This window comes from Pristis pectinata, chromosome 11 (genome assembly GCF_009764475.1).
Source record: "Pristis pectinata isolate sPriPec2 chromosome 11, sPriPec2.1.pri, whole genome shotgun sequence".
Taxonomy (NCBI): Eukaryota; Metazoa; Chordata; class Chondrichthyes; order Rhinopristiformes; family Pristidae; genus Pristis; species Pristis pectinata.
In genome coordinates this window covers 23,692,974-23,715,581 of record NC_067415.1, presented here as the reverse complement: position 1 = coordinate 23,715,581, position 22,608 = coordinate 23,692,974, and the positions used below count along the sequence as shown (strand labels likewise).

The following is a 22,608-nucleotide window of genomic DNA, read 5'->3' as shown; positions in this document are numbered from 1 at the left end:
CCCTAACAGACATCTGTACTTTGTACCCAATGGCCTTATGCACATAGGCCCCTGAATCAATTCTGCTTAGCAAATCATGAACAATTTTGCACTTCAAATCAATGGTGTAGCTATGTAAATTAATCTCTAGACCCTTGTTTTTTTCAGGTGACAGCATGAACTCACCATTTAAGGAAAATCTCCACAAAAGGTTGTGCATTGTAGAAAGGTTCTTTTCATTGTGAAATAAAAGAATAACAAAATATATTTAATATGACATGACAATAAGGATTCCAAATTCCAAACTAATGCTCTCAATTATATTCTTCCGTGTGCCTTTCAGGTGATCCTGGAACCATTTCCATTGAACTATTATGTAAGAAGCTGTTTATAATAAATTCACTATTATTCATACTTGGATCAGCTGTAAATCTGGCCCTTTATTTTGCTGGCACAAACATACATTTCGGGTAGAAGCTAGTTTCAATTTAGCAAAGAATAAAATTTAAATTACACAATAAACATTTGTACCCCTATAAGATCTAAAACTCCAACCTCACTATTTTCTCAACACAATAAAATATATTGCATATTTTATAAACAGCTTTGCTATGCTGAACTACCTCACTTGAAACAAGTAACAGCTATGGTACAACGCCATAGATTTTTTTCTGCCCTTTGGAGTTCTTCTTGGGTTCTGATTTTCCTCAGTCAGTCTGCTGTCAGAGCAGATGAATTAACCCCAGTATAGTCTGTTATGGAGGAAAATCTGTTTTGATCACCCTCCAATGATTTTAGATTCATGTGCAAGTAACTAGTGTCAGGGATCTGGCTTGGCTATGCTGTATCCAGCAGTGAAATAGCATGTGGGGCTCAACACCAAGGCTTACTGAAAGGCTATGTGGATTAAGTAACAGAGGGCAATGGGAAATGTGAAATCATATCCCACATGGAGTCTTTGCCTTCAGGACAAATGGAAATGGAAGAATGCTGAAGAGAAAGAAAAGATTGATGGAAATAATAATTCAATGCATCTGCTCTCATGCTATAGTGAAAGGTCAAAATAAACTGGGATTATTTCTTGTAATAAGTACAGTAATTGGTTCCTGTATTGTTCCTCTCTCAAATGTAAGAGATCAACAGAACCATAATAACCAGGCTCATTATTTCTATACTAATTCTTTGCATTAGTGCACATTAATTCCATTGCGCTACAGTCAAATCCTGCTAATCCTTTATAAAACAGCATCTATATAGCTAATAGAAAAATGTTGTATAAGTATGGTTTACTTTCTTGTTATAATATCAGCAACAATGCTTTCAAGGTTTACATATAATAATCTTGAGCAAATTGAGATTAATTCGATATTGCTTCTCTGAGATCATAGTAGAAACCCAGTGATGACAGCTCAAAATAACTATACATTCCAGTGTTCTTAAGTTTCAGTGCAGGGAATTCAATGCAGCTTACCAAAAGTGAAGCAATCTGAACTATTGAGAGGTAAATTTTAACCCAATTCACAGGATAGGTTCCAGAACCAGCCTTGCACCCTGCCCAACTTTACTTTTCTATAAACTAATGTATTATAGAATATAAAACCAGCAATTCCATGGGTTACCTGCTCAGTGAATTAGGTTGCAAATGAGCATACTTAAGCATTTCTTTTATTTTTCCTTGGAAATTACATAATCTGATTTTTGAAACAACAATTATTGCCTAAATATGGCCAATTCCTTCAATTGTAGAACAGTAAGAGGTGCAAAATTTCCACCTTTGTTGTTGCAGGGATTTAGAATGGGGTAAAGTGCTTCTGTAAATTTATGATAAAAGGAAACTAAAACGGCCATTTTCTCAGCATCATAAAATACGAGCATTCCCCCTGTATAATTCAAGTAAACTCCAACCCAGTTCAGTTTTCCCTTGGCAGTAACTTTTAATGGTACGCTATTATGCCATGCAGTATATTGGTCACTGCTGCATTCCAAAGACCAGGACACATTGTTTCGACCCAACCAACATTTTCCTTTCCTTGGTATAGATGAATAAGCTACCCCTATCTCCCAATCAGTCTTGCCCTTCACTACCACCCTCCCAATAATGATTACCAAATGTAAAACCCTGAGAGCCAAGCACATATAAAGTGTCATCAAATCGTTTGGGCTGTATGGAGCCTTTATAATTTCATCCGTGTAGCGTACGATTGTTCGGTCTTCTGAAAGAATAATGTTTTCATTTGCAGTTACAGGGTCAAAAGTAATAGTGGTTGCATCTGTAGTTTGAAGAAAATAAAAGATTATCCAAACTAAATCTCTAAAAACAAACATATTCAACAACACTATAACATACTATAATTCTTGTTCATCCTGTTCTTGTCATCACTATTTCAATCGTTCATTAAAATATAGTATGGTGCAGTTCCATTCTTCAGCAGAATTCTATAAAAGCAATGTCTTAACTTTACTAGGATCACAGAAGCAAAAATGCAAAACATTGAGCAATCCTGATTAAGGATGGTAAGTAAAGACATAATAAAATAAGATCTTCAATATACTATTGAAGAAGAGAAAGATACTGTTTAGGGAAAGAGCTCCAGAGAGTGATGCTATGATAGGTAAAGTCTCTGAGCCAAAGGACAAGCTAGATTTGGGGGGGGGGGGGGGGGGTCAATAGGTTAGGTGAGAAATGATACAAATTAAGACAAAAGATGCTACAATCTGGACTATATGGCAAATGAATCTAGTTCAGGATGAAGGAATTTGTGGATGCAGGAAATAACAAGACCTTGGAGGACATGGGCAACTGGAATAAGGGATTTGGAACTTGACAAACTGAGCATAGTGAGTCAAGGAGTGTTAGAAAGGGTGACAGAGGATCAAGATCTTAGTTATGAATAGAGTACAGATGACAGAACTTTGGAAGAGTTTTACAATTTTCAAAGTGTAAATTTCTTCCACCCTAACTAAGTTTGGAGGTGAAAAAGATATAAATAAGTGTGTTGGTAAATGTGAGAGGAGGGCAGAGGAAATCAATGTGCTGGAATGCAAACAAACAGACTTGCTGATCGGAATAAACAAGAGCCTGCAGATGCTGTAATCTGGAGCAAAAAATAAACTGCTGGAGGAACTCAATGAGTCAAGCAGCATCTGTGAAGGAGAGGGATGGTCAACTTTTTGGCTCAAGATCTTGCATCGAGACAAGATGAGCTGATCACACAGATCGAGGTAAAGAGGGAAAATGGATGAAATAAAAACAGAAAATTCTGGAAGCACTCTGCATTTTTGAAAAGAGAAACTGATTTAATATTTCAGGTCAAAGACTCTTCCTCAGATGAAGGAATTGGTGGATTAAGATAGACCAACTTTTGAACTTCTCGGGTATCCTAAGAAAACAGGTACAGCAATTGCATTAGAGTTGACAAAAATTCTTGTTTATCCAAGATATGGTATCAGCTAAGTGTCAGTGATGAATCAAAGATGAGGACCACGACTTTTCTTCCCTTACTGCATGCTTCTCCATCACTACTTTCTAGTTGGGGAGTTTGCTATTTCAGTCTCAGAGAAATGGAGAGCCAAGACCTTCCTAGAGACAGATGGGGAACATTCACATATAGTTCTCACTTTGTCATTGCATATATCTCCTACAAGCAAGCTGTGAATGTTACTGACAGATCTGAAAGCATATGCAAAGGGATTGACACACAATAAGAGATGTATCTTCAATATTGATGAACAGAGGTCCTATTATTAGTTGAGGAAAGGTGTAAAACCTCCAAACATCTTGTGATAATGCAAAGCAATTGTATATGATGAATGATCTATTCCTGCAGCACTGGTAACTTATTGCTGAAATTTTTCTTTACTGTGAAATATTGTACTATACACAAAGGTTTAAACTGAAACAAGAACACATAGTCCTTCATTGAAAAATGACATAATTGCCTATCTATAGGAATTCCCCTTGTCCACCTGTTGAACCTTAACTCTCAGCACAAGAAACTCATTTTTTTATATTAAATGCAATAAAAGATCATAAGTCCAGATTTATTGAGGCAGAGAAGTGTTTGGATAATGGAAAAAATCCCAATCAGAGAACATTGTTTTATTTTCCATACCTGTTGTAAATTTTTAAATGTTATTTTGAGGCTATATTATGTTTTTATAAATATCATGAAGCTATCTAAATTTCATTGAATTTAATTTTTGGATTTGTGAACATCTGAATATTTTTGGAGGAGCCATTTGTTTTATGAAGTTCAGAAGTCATGACTTGAGATTGCAGATATTCAGAACAGAAACCTTCCACAGTACTTCACTTTCATTATTGTATTTACATTTAATTTCCTTTAATATCACATTACAGGAATATAGATTTTAAATTATTTAAGAATTAGGAATTTTCCCCTGCTGTAAATGAAAATGCTTTAGACTTACATGCCAGGAGAGCTTTTCTGACTGACATGTCATTCTTGGACAAACTGTTGGCGAATTTGCCGATTGACTTGATCAAAGAAGAAAGCTTGCCATCATCAATCACATTATCATGAATGTCCGGCATCTGTTTATTTAGCAAATAATTAATGCTACAAAAAAATAAATAATATGTTACAACACTGACCATAGAAACAGACTTTAAAGCAAAAAGAGGTGAAAGTAAACACTAGGGAATTGAATGCCACTGAACTCACCAAATACCCCAGTGTGCAAGTTACATACAATACAGTAAAGATAAGTTTGAGATACCAGAAGCCTGTGCACCAGGTGTGTGCTAGGATTGTTATGATGCAAAACTTACAATAAGCCCTTGTATACGAACAGACATGCAGCTGCTCATTACCCATTATGAAACAGATGCTGGATGGAGGGCCCCTGTTACTCAGGTCAGGCCTCTTACTTAGAAGCAGTAACAGTTTCAAATGGCAGTTGGTACTTTATTTAACTTTCAAACCTTATTACATCTACATGTCTGGTTTCTATCTGGGTGTATAGAATGTGAGTCCAATTATACAGACCCCATATGGTGCCATTGCTACCAGACAGCTCCCTCGATCAATCTGTGTATGGAAAAGTAGCTGACTCATCTTTGGAAGTATGCAAAACTTCATCATGCAGATGATACATATATTGTTTGCCCAGATGAAAGAGGGTATTATTTTCCCCACAGGTAGGTTGCTTGAAATAGAGGAGTACTATTGCAAAACCAGGAACTAGATCTAAAGGGGGGGGGGGGGGGGGAACACGTGGAGCCAGTGGGCCCTTAGTAAGGTATACCACTGAGAAGCTGAAGCAGAAGTTTTACAGGCCTCAAACTATCATGTAGCCTAAAGAAGATCTTTTGCAGATTATTGCATCCTGATGTATTTTATACAAATTGTCCCTGCTCAAGGCCATTGTCATGGATCCTGGAGAAACTGAGGGTTTAAGATAAGGTAAGATAAAATCCAATGTTATCCAATGGCAGACATAGTCCCTAAACCAGGTGCCAGGAATGGCGTCTGTACATTAGGATCTGTGATTATCCTGATCACTTCCTTGTATTGCTGCTGGTGGGTCTATGCCCTTTTTGAGATTAGCTATCTGAAATAATTTGCAATGGTCTAAAATATGAGCCTCACTATTAATCTGGACATGCTAGTAAAACTTGTCCTGATTTTCATTTGATTTCTTCCAGATACAGCCCCAACACCTGATTTGTCTCAGTGTATTATAACTTAGCTTTTGTTGAGAAACAATTTCTGCTCCATATCATACTAAGGTCATGAAATAAATCTAGTCCAAGCCCAATCTGTCTCACAAGAAAGTGGTGTAGAGACTTCCTGCAGGGGGTAGTCTCAGACCACTTCAGTTTGATACCATATGGCATGTACACCCAGCATAGTGTCAAACAAGGTTTAAAGAATACACGTGGGACTTCTACAATTAATATTCATGAATTGGACTATACAGATGCCGATATCCACTCTGCCTAAACAATTAAAAATTTAACAGCTGGGAGAGAGCTTGGCACGTGTGTAACCATGCACAAACAGAGCTCTATCCCAGACAGACAGGAGCCAGACAGTGTGAACCATTGCTGTCTGAGAATACTAGCTGTGAATGCATTATTTAAAAGTGCTCCACATTGACCAGATGATTTTTAGTACATGATCACTCCTGAATCCTTTTCCTTTTAATTGAGGATGATGGATACTTAGCCCTATATATTCATGGGCCTATTGTAAAATAGTTTATTTTCACCATGTTTTTAACTTAAAATAACATGGATGGGCAATCAAACCTGTTCATTTAAAGGAAGACACTTGTATGAATTTCACTGCAAAAAAAGGCCTACTTTCTGTCTTTCCCATTCACCTACTTTGAGACTATTGAACAGTATTGTTTATGAGCTTGTTGATCTAACTAGAGCATCAGATCAGTAGTTCATTAGTAAATATTTAAGCAATTATTGGTACTTGGTTTATTATTGTCACTTGTACTGAGCTACAGTGAAAAACTTGTCTTGAGTACCGGTTGTACAGGTCAATTCATTACACAGTTGCAGTTACATTGAGTTAGTACAGAGTGCATTGATGGTAGTACAGGTAAAAACCATAACAATATAGAGTAAAGTGTCACAGCTACAGAGAAAGTGCAGTGCAATAAGGTGCAAGGTCACAACAAGGTAGATCGTGAGGTCATAGTTCATCTCATTGTATAATGGAACCATCTAAATGTCTTATCACAGTGGGGTAGAAGCTGTCCTTAAGTCTGGTGGTACATGCCCTCAGGCTCCTGTATCTTCTACCCGATGGAAGAGGAGAGAAGAGGAGAATGTCCCGGCTGGGTGGCATCTTTGATTATGCTGGCTGCTTCACCAAGACAACGAGAGGTAAAGACGGAGTCCAAGGAGGGGAGGCTGGTGTCCATGATGCACTGGCTGTGTCCACAACTCTCTGCAGTTTCTTGCAGTCCTGCGCAGAGCAGTTGCCATACCAAGCCGTGATACATCCAGATAGGATGCTTTCTATGGTACATCTGTAAAAGTTGATGAGTCAAAGGGGACAAACTCAATTTCTTTAGCCTCCTGAGGAAGTGGAGGCACTGGTGAGCTTTCTTGGCCGTGGCATCTACGTGATTTGACCAGGACGGGCTGTTGGTAATGTTCACTCCCAGGAACTTGAAGTTCTCAACCCTCTCGACCTCAGCACCATTGATGTAGACAGGTGCATGTACACTGTCCCTTTTCCTGAAGTCAATGACCAGCTCTTTTGTTTTGTTGACATTGAGGGCAAGGTTGTTGTCATGACACCATTCCACTAAGCTCTCTATCTCCTTCCTGTACTCTGCCTCATCGCTGTTTGAGATACGGCCTACAACAGTGGTATCATCTGCAAACTTGTAGATGGAGTTAGAGCAGAATCTGGCCACACAGTCATGAGTGTATAGGGAGTAGAGTAGAGGGCTGAGGACACAGCCTTGTGGGGCACCAGTGTTGAGAATAATCGTGCCTGAGGTATTGCTGTCTATCCTCACTGATTGCGGTCTGTTTGTTAGAAAGTCAAGGATCCAGTTACAGAGGGAGGTGCTGAGTCCTAGGTCTCGGAGTTTGGTGACAAGCTTTCTTGGGATTATTGTATTGAAGGCAGAGCTGTAGTCAATTAGTTTCTTGATTTGGTAAAACCATATCATTTTAATTTAGTTTTAATTTATCAGTTTTTTTTATTTTATGATAGATGGTTTGGGTCAATCCCTCTTCTTTGAAACTATAGTAATGCTACTATTAAGGGGAGAATCATGTTGCATCCCAATGAAATATACTCAGTTCCACCTAAAAGAATTCAAAAAGATCATTTATTTTATTTTTGTGGTTGACTGGATTGACATGACATACTCTTAATGATTTTATTTTTCAATTGATTTGTCTTTCTTCAGACAACAATTTAATTTTTTGCTTAAATTAATATGGAAAGGCATCTCATCTAAATTTTGTAGAGATGCTTAAAGACTACACAATCTCTCTGTCCCACCTTTCTGTCCAAGATAAGATTATAGGCTCATCGCACTCAAGACGCATGAAAAGAAGATCCTCCAACTTCTTTCCAGATGCATGTCTAGCCTTCCACATTTTCTTCAATATTTCATATGGAAAAGGTATGGTTTATGATGTTAGTTTCTAAGTGTGTACATTGATGAAAAGTATGTCCTAACTTGTTCAACATTTATGTTTAGATATGAAGGTTCTAAAATTAGATCTTAAATTCAAAGTTTGAATGATTCTGAAAGACATGGCAGTGGGCGAGGATGAATGGCTTCTCAACATTTCTGGATGACGGTCATTGTAAATTTGAATTTTTAGGGAAGGATTCAGTAAGTATCATCCAAATAATTATTATCAGAATCGCAAGTTTTTTTTCTCTCAAATCAAAATATTGCCCTAGATTTTCCGGTATATACTGGCAGTTACGAGTGGAAACACTGGCATTTCACACTTAAGTGTCAGTACAAGAGTCCCATACAAATGTGAACAGAAACGTTCAAGTCCTAACCTTACTGGCCAAAACTCATAAACCATTTTGCAAGGGTGTTCAGCAGCAGAGCACAATCTTGGCGTTTATTTTGGGAGATCTGCTCTCTTGTCCAGTGTCTTGTTACACCTGGAGCAGGATCATTGACACTGATTTCAATGGGGATTGTAAAAGTCGTGAGAAAGAAGAAAAAGATAAGTTCTGCGTTTTGAATTCTGTTGCTTGTTTAATGTTCTAACTTTTGTTTTATTAAAGGTTGTTTAATTGTTTTCATTAATTTTATTTTAAAACTAGAAAAATTAATATTTTAATTCTTCTTTTAATTTTTAACATGTTTCTGCAATATAAAATTATACCCTGTTGTTTCAGCTAGGGTTGTTTGATCTAGGAAATTTGAATCAGAATCAGGTTATTATCACTGACATGTGAAATTTGTTGTTTTGTGGCAGCAGTACAGAGTAAGACATAAAAATTACTGCGTTACAAAAATAAACAAATAGTGCAAAAGAGGAATAATGAGGTAGTGTTCATGGACTGTTTGGAAATCATGGCGGAGGGGAAGAAGCTGGTCCTGAAATATTGAGTGTTGGTCTTCAGGCACCCTGTACCTCCTCTCCGATGGCAGTAACATGGTGAGGGTCCTTAATGGTGGATGCTGCCTTTCTTGAGGCACCACCTCTTGAAGATGTTCTCAATGGTGGGGAGGATTGTGCCCATGATGAAGCTGGCTGAGTCTACAAGCCTCTGCAGCCTCTTTTGATCCTGCACATTGGAAGCCTCCATACCAGGTGGTGATGCAACCAGTCAATTGCTCTCCACTGTACATCTGTAGAAATTTGCAAGAGTCTTTGGTGACATATCAAATCTCCTCAAACTCCTAATGAAGTAGAGCCGCTGGTGTGCCTTCTTCGTGATTGCATCAATATGTTGGACCCAAGATGGATCTTCTGAGATGTTGACACCCAGGAACTTTAAGATGCTCATCCTTTCCACTGCTGAGCCCTCAATGAAGACTGGTGTGCGTTCTCCCAAGTTCCCCTTTCTGAAGACCACAATCAATTTCTTGGTCTTGCTGACATTGAGTGTGAGTGCAAAGGAACTTGCAGAATTGTTTTGTTTCAACTGTTAACATGGAGTCTTTACTATGCATGTATGTAGAGGTGTGTAGCACCTTCAGAAGTGGGGCACTCACTCGGCCCTGCACTACTGTGTCGCCATTGATCATGAGATAAAATCTAACTGACCTGGAGTTGGGAACACTGCCACTGAGCCAAGTTGCTCCAAAATAGGTAATAGTTCCAAGCAGCTAAAATTTTTAAAACAGTCACAGATAAACACAATTTTTAAATACCAATTTAAAATAATAACAATAAACAACCTTAAATACCACATATATAAAGTTATATTGATGATTATTGTCTAAAATAGAAGTGTGGTTTGCTGTACCATTCAACTGGCCTTGACAAATATACAGTACATTACATTCAAAATGAATGCCAATTATAGTCACTTTAATATCCATACCTTATACCAACTCTGGCTCCTGAGTATTAATGCAACTCATTTTGCAACTTGGACAGCAACAAACATTTACTGTGAAATTTATGATCTTTGCTTTTGCAAGCATAAATATTTTTGGAGTTTTAATTAGGTCTCAATTTTACTTTGCTTCCATTATTGACAAACATGACAAAGACAAGTTAACAAACTAAAATTAACAGAAATTACACATAACTTACATGACAAAATAAACATAACACTAGTACAAATTGAGAGAGAGAGAAAGAAATATAGTTTGAGGTAGTGTTAGGGTTTTTCAAGTCCGTTCAAGAACCTGATGGCAGTGGGGAAGAAGCTATTGTTGAATCTTGAGGTGTAGGTCTTCAGGCTCCTGTACCTTCTGCCTGGTGGCAGCATCGAGAAGGAGGGCATAGCCTGGATGGTGGTGGTTCCTGAGATGTCACCTCTTGTAGATGTCTTGATGTTGGGGAGAGCTGTACCTGTGATAGAAATGACTGAGTCCACTACTCTCTGGAGCCTCTTGTGTTCCTGTGCATTGGAGTTTCCAGACCAGGCTGTGATACAACCAGTGAAAATGCTTTCCACTGTACATCTGTGGAAGGTTGTCAGAGTCTTCGATGGCATGCCAAATCTCCTTAAACTTCTAAGAAAATAGAGACGTTGGCACACCTTCTTCATGGTTGTAGCTGTGTGTTGGGCCCAGGATAGGTCCAGGACAGGTAGAAGTTTAAGTTGACTCACTTCCATTTTCTCAAGGGCAACCAGCCGATTAGCAACAAACGGTGGATTTGCTATTGATGCCAACATCCCAAAAATAGGATAAAGAACAAAAAAAGCCTCCGCTGACCTATCATCTTTTAACTTTCTCTCATAATTGGCCCTGCTGACTCACTATTTCATCAACCTGTGAACAGTTCATCCCCCCAGCCACTGATCACCACCACCCCCCCTCCAATATCTAGCTGATAACCTGCAAGATTGAACATCTGGTTGGCTGTTGGCTGGGAAGGCCACAGCTGGGAAGCAAAGAGTTGAGAGGGTTGGGTGGAAATTGGTGTTGGGTTGGGGGCGGGGGGGGGGGGTGGTGGTGATCAGTGGCTTGGGGGATGAACTGTTCACAGGTTGATGAAATAGTGAGTCAGCAGGGCCAATTATGAGAGAAAGTTAAAAGATGATAGGTTAGTGGAGGCTTTTTTCTTTATCCTATTTTTGGGATGTCGGCATCAATGGCAAATCTACCATTTGTTGCTAATCCACTGGTTGCCCTTGAGAAAATGGAAGTGAGTCAACTTAAACTTTTGCAGTCCTTCTAGTGTAGGTACTTCTACCTGTCCTAGACCTATCCTGGGCCCAACACACAGCTACAACCATGAAGAAGGTGTGCCAACATCTCTATTTTCTTAGAAGTTTAAGGAGATTTGGCATGCCATCGAAGACTCTGACAACCTTCCACAGATGTACAGTGGAAAGCATTTTCACTGGTTGTATCACAGCCTGGTCTGGAAACTCCAATGCACAGGAACACAAGAGGCTCCAGAGAGTAGTGGACTCAGTCATTTCTATCACAGGTACAGCTCTCCCCAACATCAAAGACATCTACAAGAGGTGACATCTCAGGAACAACCACCATCCAGGCTATGCCCTCTTCTCGATGCTGCCACCAGGCAGAAGGTACAGGAGCCTGAAGACCTACACCTCAAGATTCAACAATAGCTTCTTCCCCACTGCCATCAGGTTCTTGAACTGACTTGAAAAACCCTAATACTACCTCGGTCTCTCTGTCTCTGTCTCTCTCAGTGTTGTTATGTTTATTTTGTCATGTAAGTTATGTGTAATTTCTGTTAATTTTAGTTTGTTAACTTGTCTTTGTCATGTTTGTAATGTACTGTGCTGCTGCTGGAAAAAACTAATTTTCATGGTAGTTACACCCTATGCATGTATGCCTGTGGCAATAAACTTGAACTTGACTTGAACGATGCTGTCGGTTAGGTCACTCCAGGATTTAGACCCAACAATGATGATGAATCAATGATCCACTTCCATGTCAGGTTGGTGGGATGGTGCAATTCTTGGAGGGGATCCTGCAGGTGGTGGTGTTCTCCTATTCCATGCCTTTTTAGGTGGTAGAGACTGCAGGGTTGGAAACTGCTTTCATAGTAACCTAGGGTGCATAACTGCAGTGCATTTTGTTGATGATACACTGTGCAGCTAAGGTGCACTGGTAGTGGAGGCTATGAATGTTTTGAGTGACTAAAATTGTGGGATTCAGTGAGTCTTCAAGGAACAGTAATTTTAACATTTAACCAGGCACATTATGGGACTCAACATTGACCATCAGTGACAGATACTATCTTGCATAAACGGTTCAAATGTAAGATCATTAACTTGTAGTATATTAACTAGTTCTCTCTCGAAAGACCTGCTGAGTATTACCAGCATTCTTGGTTTTATTTCAGACTCTCAGCATCTGCCATGAGTTTTGTATTACACAGTTCCAGCATTTTCTTTTCTCTCTCCTCTGTCCTTATTCATCACATTCTATGTACATCTCCTCCAAACAGATCAGCCTTTAATTAATAAGCTTTTATCACTCTCTCAGCTGCCACCACCTGCACTTGTTATTCATGGACTTCATAAACAGAGGTATTATGTGCAAAAGCAGCAAAGTTATGCTAAATCTTTATAAAGGTTTGATTAGGCTATTAGTTGAAATCTGTGTCCAGTTCTGGTCATCACACTTTAGGAAGGAGGTGAAAATGCTTTTAAGGATTTCAGGAGATTTATGAGAATGTATCTGTGGGCAAGGGATATTAGTTCCAAGGTTAGGTTAGAGAAGCTGGGCTTGTTTTTGGTGGAGTAAAACAAATGGAGGATTCATATAATAGAAGTGAACAACATTATGACAAGTTTAGAAATGGTAGCTAATATATAGGATACAAGGACTAGTGAATGCAGATTTAAGGTTTTGGACAAGAAGTACAGGGTGAAAGTAAGAATGATTTTATGCAGTGCATGGTAATGACCTGCAACTCATTGCCCATGTGAGTGATAAAGGAGAAATGATCAATGATATCAGAGGAAATTGAATAGATACTTGAGGAAAATAAACTTGCAGGACTACAGGGATTGAATGGAGGAATGGGATTGACCAGGTTGCTCTGCTGAGAGCTGATCTGGACACAATGTGCCAAATAGTTTCTTTCTGTGCCTTTATGACTCTGACTATATGAAGGTAATACAGTGTATCAAAAATGGCCAACAGAACCACGATGAGATTGGCCTGTATGAACCTTAAGTATACTACAATTTACTATTCTACTAAGTAATTATACACGGTTAAAAATGGACTTTTGATTGTGCCTCTATAACTGCATATAGTAAAACCAATTGACGTATTGAATTTCTTACCGATATTCATTGCAGTTTGCTCCCTACAGGAAAGACAAAGAAGAGTTTAATTTTTTGTCCAACAAATCTGTTGAAAAAGAACAATGCCCATATCTTGATATTGAAGCATTAAAAATGCACAATTCTACCAGATTCTTTAAAAAATAAGTTACCTTTAGAAACCTGAAGGAATCACTTTGATTTAAAATCGTGTTTATGTGCTGAATAACTCTTTTTATATCATCAAGCTCTTCCAGCCAGTCCTTGGTCTGTGTTTCGATGTACAGAGTGGCAGCCTGTCGATCAGCTTCAATGAACCGCAAAGTCTGTTGCTCATCATCTTCAACGAGTGCTTTAATTCCCTTATAATGGTGTATGGTTTTTTCCAGATATCCAGAATATGTTTCCTACATGCATTAATAATCCAAAAAGGAAAACACTTTAGATTCCTTTCTCAGAAATATCCAGATTTAAATATTTATATTTTTAGTCAAGGATCAGTCCTTTCAAATCAAGTTCTGATCTTCTGGCTAAGAACAAGTAGAGGACAGGGAAAATTATGAAAAGTAATTAATTTAACACTTCCCTTTCATTATTGCCAAATGTGAATTATAAAAGTCTACTCCAATCATGGTGTGCATTGCACATTTAAATATTCAGAGATTAATCTGATTTTGTTCATTTAAAATTTAAACAGTCTTGACTTTGCAGTTGGATTCACACTACTGAATTTTGAGTTAAGTGTCTGGTATTGAGGTTTTGCAGCTTTCACTTATTCAGTCACAATAAAGTTCCAGGTCCAGTAGAGAAGAGAATGTTCTGTCAATCATTTCTTATTCCATTAACTACCTTTAGATTTGATTCGTCTTCCATGTTGCAATTATGAACACTTCCAGCAGTCATTTTAACTTATTTTAAAACAGCATTAAAAGGCAAGACAAGTCCATTATAAGGAACATTTAAGATCACATCATATTATTGTGATTAGCCTGCCATGGGAACACAGTGCTAAGATTCATGAAATTAAATTCAATGCCACTGAGGTTCCAGTTCCATCATAGAATGGCACAACAGACAGAATCTTGTGTCACCTTAAATTATGTGACACAATTGATGGAAACAGATAACTGTCTTGTCTCAGGCAACCTGTGCTACCCATCCCCAAGTTCCAATGGACCTTCTCTGGACCAGTATTCAATATCTTCTTTTTCACTTTTTAATAAAATTAAGAGCTTAACAATGAAATATTCTACATACTTTAAAGTGATAACATATCTCATGACTGAAGGGTTAATGGTGATTTCTTAAGCTTCTTCTTCACCCAAATGATCCTCTAACACTCAATGGTAGACAGCCATCTGTATATCCTGTCCACTATATATGTTCCTCTAATGTAGGCATGGTAGTGTAGCGGTTAGCGTAACGCTTTACAGTACCAGTGACCCGGGTTCAAATCCGGCCACTATCTGTAAGGAGTTTGTATGTTCTCCCTGCACCTGTGTGGGTTTCCTCTGGGTGCTCCAGTTTCCTCCCACATTCCAAAGACCTACAGGTTAGGAAGTTGTGGACATGCTATGTTGGCGCCGGAAGGTGTGGTGACACTTGCGGGCTGCCCCTAGAACACTACACAAAAAGATGTATTTTCACTGTGTGTTTTGATGTACATGTGACTAATAAGAAATCCTATCTTATCTTACTTGTACATTTAAATGTAAATCTTAAACAAAGTAGATCCTTTCATTCAGTAAAAAAAGAATTAGCTTCTATCCTCATCTTAAAAACTTCAATAACATTAAAAATACCAAAATGATTAGTTTTCAACCTAAACACTTACTAGCACATGGCAATTCAATTCCCGCAGTCGTTTGATAGCTTCTTCTGCTTTTGTCCTCTTTAGATTAAGTTGTTTCATGTTTTCTGTGAAAGTCAACTGATAAGAAAGCAAAGGAAATTAATGATTGCACTCATTAGTAGCCTGATAGTGATACAAGTCCTGAGTAGTATGATATTGTGTCTCAACAAAGGGCAATTGCTTCACAATGATGCCCTTATGAAGTGCACAATCATAGAAGAGATTTTCAAAAGACCATTTTGATAGTAATAAGAACCTGGTTTATGCTCCTTCAGCTGCTATGGAAACTGCATCCTATAATATCTTCAGTTAGTTAAGTTTCCATCATGCTTGATGATATCACTCAACTGTATTGAAAGGAGAAACAATACTGTCTGGTTTGAATTGTTTCAAAGTCTTGACAGTGGAGGAGCGGAAGGCAATTTAGGTGGAAAAGCATGAATTAATTTCAAAGCCTTAATAAATCTCTAGTATATGCAGCAAAAAATAACATAAGACAAATGTTTGAGGCTATGTTGTTTGATGCTTGCAAACTTGTTCGGCATTACAATTGCTGTCACCTACCCTTCAGAATAAAAATAATGCTTGTCTCATGGAAATGATGGTAGGACGAATTGAAAATAAGTTTTAAAAAATCAACTCTCCTGATACTTTGGAATCAAGAGATAACTGAAAATGCCTCAATAATTGGATGTGTACTGCTATTTTACTTGGCACTGTGGGTGCCAATTTGCCTGAAATTTCATACACAACTGAAATTACACAAATGCAGTGCACCTTGAGCTTCTTGGCCAAATTGAATTGAACTGCTCCATCCATATAAGCAGTGTATACTAGCTCAAGACAATAGGTGAGAGAGTCAGCAGTATTAATGACCATGCAATGCTGATTTGACACTTGTTCTGCCAAATTAGTTTGTACTATGCACAAGAAACAACTTACCAGGATAGAACGAATCTCTCCTTATCGCACCAATTTAGGGATCTTTAATTACATTCAGGTCTGCTCAGAGGTGAAAAGTATTCAGATTTCTTACCAACTATGGCCATACCTGTAAACACTGCCTATTTTACTCATTTTGCATAATCATTTTCTTACTAGTATGTTGTAACAGCCCATGAAAATTTACTTTCACATCTGGATTTAGAACATGAACATAAGAAAATAAGAGCAAGAGTAGGCCACTCAGTCCCTGAAGCCTGCCTCACCATTCAATATGATGATGGCTGATCTGTCCAACACCTCATTTCTCTTCTGTGCCAGTGCCCCATAGCCCTTGGTTCTCTGGTTTTTCAAAACTTTTTTCTGTTTCCATTTTAAAGATACCCAATGATCCAGCCTTCACAATGCTCCAGGATAGAGAATTCCAGAGATTCACCAACCTCTGCAAAAAAATCCTGTGCACGTTGTTTGCTAGATTTTGAATAAGAGGAAGCATAATTTCATCAAACTCTTTTCAGTTTTATTCAAATGGGTAGAATCATCTGCATAGGATCTTTGGTTCTTAGCTTGCTGAGCTTCCAGAAAGACCAGGAAGAGGAAAGGGCAGGAAAACAAGACCACTTTACCAAAAGAGGTCAAGGAGGAGGGTAAAAGGGCACTGAGCATAAGGGCCTAGGCTCTTGGTCTTTGGGAACATTGTTTGTTTATATGCCTGGATCAATAACCTTGGGCAAAAAAATATAAGGGAAACATGAGGAAAGACTTCTTATAAGATAGGAAATGGTTATGATCTGGAAACAAGATCAATCAGTGCCTTCGAAGAGGTATTGGATAAACACTTGAAAAGAATAATTTGTAGAACTATCAGAAAGAAAAGGGGACATGGAACTAACAAAATTGCTCAGCTAGGATCTGACATAGACTCAGTGAACCAGATGTTCACTTCCCCTCCACCAACACCCTCCTCCTTCTGACAGAACTTGTGCTTACCCTCAACAACTTCTCTTTTGGCTCATCCCACTTTCTCCAAACCAAAGGTGTGGTCATGGGCACTTGCATGGGTCCCAGTTATGCCTGCCTTTTTGTTGGCTACGTGGAGCAGTCCATGTTCCAAACCTACACCAGCACCATTCTGCAACTCTTTCTCCACTAGATTGAAGACTGCGATGGTGTCGCTTCCTGCACCTGTGCGGAACTCGTCAATTCTATTAGCTTCGCCACCAACTTCCACCTTGCCCTAAAATTCACTTGGTCCATCTCTGACACCTCTCTCCCCCTTCTTGATCTCTCTGCCTCCCTCTCAGGAGACAGCTTATCCATCGACATTTGAGTACAGATGAAGGGTTTGGACCCAAAACATCGACTGTCCATTTCCCTCCATAGATGCTGCCTGATCAGCTGAGTTCCACTAATCTAAAGTCATCTATGTTAAAAATCCCACTCAACCACCACCCATCACCCATTCCCAGCACTGTGTGTTCTGAAGAGAAGTCTGATGTGGATAATAATTTATAATTCCTTATGTAATTAAATATAGAATATTAGAGGTTGTTGGTGGTTTTACTGGCTGTAACAATTATGGTGATTTGTGCAATGTGTAATTATTTCATTAAACAGATATCTGAGAGATGTGTGAATAAGAAAGAACAATAAAAAGCTCAAAATTGGTTCAATAGAACATCAGATGATGACTTTTATATATTTTAAAGAAAGTAATCTTTTTCATCAAGGTTGAAATGAATAAAATTGAGAAGCATAAATATTTCACATGTACAGCCTGCTGTATTTTTAAGCTTTAAAATATGAAGTATATTTTAAGCTATGTACCTATCTTATTCAAGACCCTTGCAGGTTACAACCTGATGTAGTACCAACATTCTAAATGGAACAGGTCAGAACTGTGCAGTTAGATCATTGGTGCAAAGGGCAATCATGTTTCACACTGATATCCACAAGAACCCAATTCTTAATCTATGCCAGTACTTTATTCTCCTGCTCCCTTGCCCTAACCTTGTTAACTAACCTTCAAGCCTGCTTTGTCATTCATCAATCTCATGGCTGATCTTCTCCTTCAGTTCCTACACTAACCCTATATCCCTTGATTCCTTTAATATCCAGAAACCCATTGATGCCTATTTTGAGTGAACTTGATGATATGAGCCTCCACAGTTCTTCAGAGTAAAGAATTGCAAAGATTTACCAGTCTGTGGTAGGGAGACACAAAATGGAACACAAAACTCCAGATGAGTCTCACCAAGGCTCTATATAACTGCAGTAAGACCTATTTTACATTTTTAAAAGAAAGTTATCTTGTTTATCAAGGTTCAAATGAATGGAATTGAGAAGGGTAAGTATTTCACATTGAGGTCAGCCATTTTTACTCCTATACACAAATCCTGTCATAATAAAGGCCAACGTGTCACTAGTTTTGCTAATCACTTGATGTAAATGCAAGTTGGATTTCAGTAAAAGATTATCCACACCCCTTTGAACATCAACATTACCTAGCCTCTTACAGTAATTTTCTGCTTTTTTGTTTTGTGCACCAAAGTAGATAACTTCACATGTTTCCACATTATATTCCACCTAGCATCTTTTTGCCCATTGCCCTTGAAGGCTCTTTACATCTTGCTCCATATCATAATAGTTTGGTATCATCAGCAAACTTGGAAATATGATATTGGATCGCCTCAGACAAATCATTGATATAGATTGTGAATAACTGAGGTTCAGCACTGATCCCTGCAATAGTCATTCCTCACAGCCTGTCAACCTGAGAAAGATCTGTTTTTCCCACTCTTTCTTTTTGTGCAATAACTAGTTCTCAATCATATCAGTAATAATAAATCCATTCCATGTGCTCTAACCTTTTTGACCAACCTCTTGCATGGAATTCTACATCATAATCTGCTGAACTAAAATGGTTTCTCACCACTGTACTGATTTCATCCTTTATTAAAGGAACTATACTACTTCTTTTTCCTTTTTGCCTATCCTTCCTAAATGTTAAATATCTTCCCAGCTTTGGTCACCATGCAACCAAATTTCCAACTCAACACCTCCCTCTGTAACTGGATCCTTGACTTTCTAACAAGCAGAGTGCAATCAGGCAGCAATACCTCCAGCACGATTATTCTCAACACTGGTGCCCCACAAGGCTGTGTCCTCAGCCCTCTACTCTACTCCCTATACGCTTATGACTGTGTGGCCAGATTCTGCTCTAACTCCATCTACAAGTTTGCAGATGATACCACTGTTGTAGGCCGTATCTCAAACAGCGATGAGTCAGAGTACAGGAAGGAGATAAAGAGCTTAGTGGAACGGTGTCATGACAACAACCTTGCCCTCAATGTCAACAAAACAAAAGAGCTGGTCATTGACTTCAGGAAAGGGGGCGGTGTACATGCACCTGTCTACATCAATGGTGCTGAGGTCGAGAGGGCTGAGAGCTTCAAGTTCCTGGGCGTGAACATCACCAACAGCCTGTCCTGGTCAAATCATGCAGAAGCCACGGCCAAGAAAGCTCACCAGTGCCTCTACTTCCTCGGGAGGCTAAAGAAATTGAGTTTGTCCCCTTTGACTCTCATCAACTTTTACAGATGCACCATAGAAAGCATCCTATCTGGATGTATCATGGCTTGGTATGGCAACTGCTCTGCACAGGACCGCAAGAAACTGCAGAGAGTTGTGGACACAGCCCGGCGCATTACGGACAACAGCCTCCCCTCCTTGGACTTTACTTCTCACTGTCTTGGTGAAGCAGCCAGCATAATTGAAGACCCCACCTACCCAGGTCATTCTCTCTTCTCTCCTCTTCCATCGGGTAGAAGATACAGGAGCCTGAAGGCACGTACCACCAGACTTAAGGACGGCTTCTACCCCACTGTGATAAGACTATTGAACAGTTCCCTTATACAATGAGATGGACTATGACCTCACGATCTACCTTGTTGTGACCTTGCACCTTATTGCACTGCACTTTCTCTGTAGCTGTGGCACTTTACTCTGTACTGTTATTGTTTTTACCTGTACTACATCAATGCACTCTGTACTGACTCAATGTAACTGCACTGTGTAATGAATTGACCTGTACGATCAGTTTGTAAGACAAGCTTTTCACTGTACCTCAGTACAAGTGACAATAATAAACCAATACCAATACCATAATGGCAATTGGTTCATACCCATTTACTTCTACTTGTGTCATCATAATTTATCTATTGTGTTGCAAATGCCGCAAGCATTTAGATACAGCATTTTTAATTTTAACACCTTTCTGTATTTTGATCCTATTTGCTGATTTGTTTCCGCTGCCTCTTTATCTTGCTTGCCACTTTTCTAACTTCCACTTCCTGCATTGTTTCTCCACTTGAACAGTTGAGAAAAAAAGGAGTCATTTCCGTTCATAGTATTTACAAAAAATTTGCTTTTATGGGGCCTTTTCCTGTATCTTTACCACCAACCTCATGGCACAATGAAAACTTGACCTCATCCCAACTTCTCTTTTCACAATTGAAAATACATGGTTGTCCAATCCAATTTTGCCAAATTATTTATCTGTTTCAGTTCTAGTGAGGTGCCAAGTTTCCTTAAATGCATTTCTGCAATACAATTCTCATTAATTTTCATTCTTTTCACTCCATCCAAATGCTATGTTATCTCCATTGTGCTCTTTAAGATGAATAAGGACAAATTACCTGAAGACCTCACCTTTGTTTAAACAGCAACACCACTCCCTAAGCATAAACAAAAAATATAAATTGGCTCAGAAATATCTCTTGCATAGCCCAAATAATCTACAGTGAATATGGGCGTCTAATTACTTTTAAGTGTACTTACTTCACACTCACCTGGATTTCATTTTTTGATTCTTCTATAGTCAAGATCAAGTGATTCTTGTGCTTCCCCATTATACTGCAAAGACTGCAAATGCTTGCATGATCTTGTTTGCAATAAAGCTTAAGGACTTCTTTGTGCTCTTCACATTTCCGCAAAGATATAGCTTCTGTGGGATCAACCAAAATGTGATCCTTTAGTGATGCTCTTTCACTGTGTGGGCGAAGATGTGTAACACAAAAGAAAGTCTCACACTGAATACAGCTCATTGCAGCAGGCACAGGTTCCTCAAAGCAGTAGTCACAGACAGTTTTCTTTTCCTGGCATTTTGACAGGTTTTCGACTTTTTCAACTAGCTTGGGATTTTTAAGCAACCTTGGCTTTTCAACAAACTCAGCACGACATTCTGGGCATGTATAATTATCACCTGATGACTTGTGCTTCAGGTGATCTTGGATGCATTTTAGGCAGAAACTGTGATTACAGTTAAGAGTCACTGGGTAGGTAAATATCTGCAGGCAGATGGAACAGGTAACATTGTCCTTGTAACTGTCTACAGGTTTCATATAACCAGCCATAGTGATCAGATAACAAAATGGAGAGAAATCAACTATTTATATGCACATGGGATATTCCACTTCTCTTCACCACAGGTTTCTTGTACATATGGGAAAATACAGTTATTTTTCAATGAATTTTTCTTAAAAATTGCAATGGTTTATTTCTTAAAAATGGAAATGTGTAAATGTATAATGGAATATCAAAATTATATCACAGATACTTTCTTCCAAAGGGAATGGTGTAGTCTACAGATGTCTTTCTCCATTTACATACAATCAGCAGTTGGAAGATTAAATTCTATAAATAATTGATACTTGTTTTAATTAAATATAGTGTGCAATGAAATAAAATCTTGGTTTGTTGATAATGCAATTTTTAAAACATGCAGGTAAATGTAGTAAGGAGACACGAGAGTCATAAGCATTGAAAAGTTTCTAAAGATAGCTGAATTTTTTTAGAATAATTTTACTTGTAACACAAACAGCTTCGATTCCATTCAGGCAATTTGTATTTAGTATTAACATTAAAATACAAAACATTTAATGAGTGAAATAGATCAACTTCAATTGTACAAAGCAGATGTATAACATGTATAACATGTCTAAAACTCGTGCCTCAATCATTCATTTATGCTGAGTTACTTGATCTCAGCAAAGTAATCATTTTGATAGCGCAAATGAGCTTAGTTTCCTGAGCAAAAAACAGAAAGATTAGCCTGGTTCCTCCTCCTGTTAATTATTCAATGATTACAGCTGAAAACTGTTACATATTTGTATTGGAAGTAGCAAGTGCTGCAAAATTCAGCTGTGTAATTACTTTAGTTTTGGTTCATTGGGTAGTTCCAATATGGTATCCAATATGTATGATAATATTGGTAGCTTAAATTGGTGTTGGAATTGGTTTATTATTGTCACTTGTACCGAGGTACAGTGAAAAACCTGTCTGGCATACTGATCATACAGGTCAATTCATCACACAGTGCAGTTACATTGAGTTAGCACAGAGTGCATTGAGGGAGTACAGGTAAAA

At 38.4% G+C, this 22,608-nt stretch overlaps 1 protein-coding gene across 1 annotated transcript; it reads right to left on the bottom strand.

Moving 5' to 3' along the window:
• Positions 1 to 1,689: 1,689 nt before the first annotated feature.
• On the bottom strand, positions 1,690 to 21,596 carry LOC127576143 (E3 ubiquitin/ISG15 ligase TRIM25-like). Its single transcript, XM_052026530.1, is given in 7 exon segments — positions 1,690 to 2,067; positions 2,069 to 2,151; positions 4,411 to 4,559; positions 13,410 to 13,432; positions 13,562 to 13,795; positions 15,223 to 15,318; positions 21,033 to 21,596. Coding segments are annotated over 7 exon segments (1,527 nt in total).
• Positions 21,597 to 22,608: the final 1,012 nt, after the last annotated feature.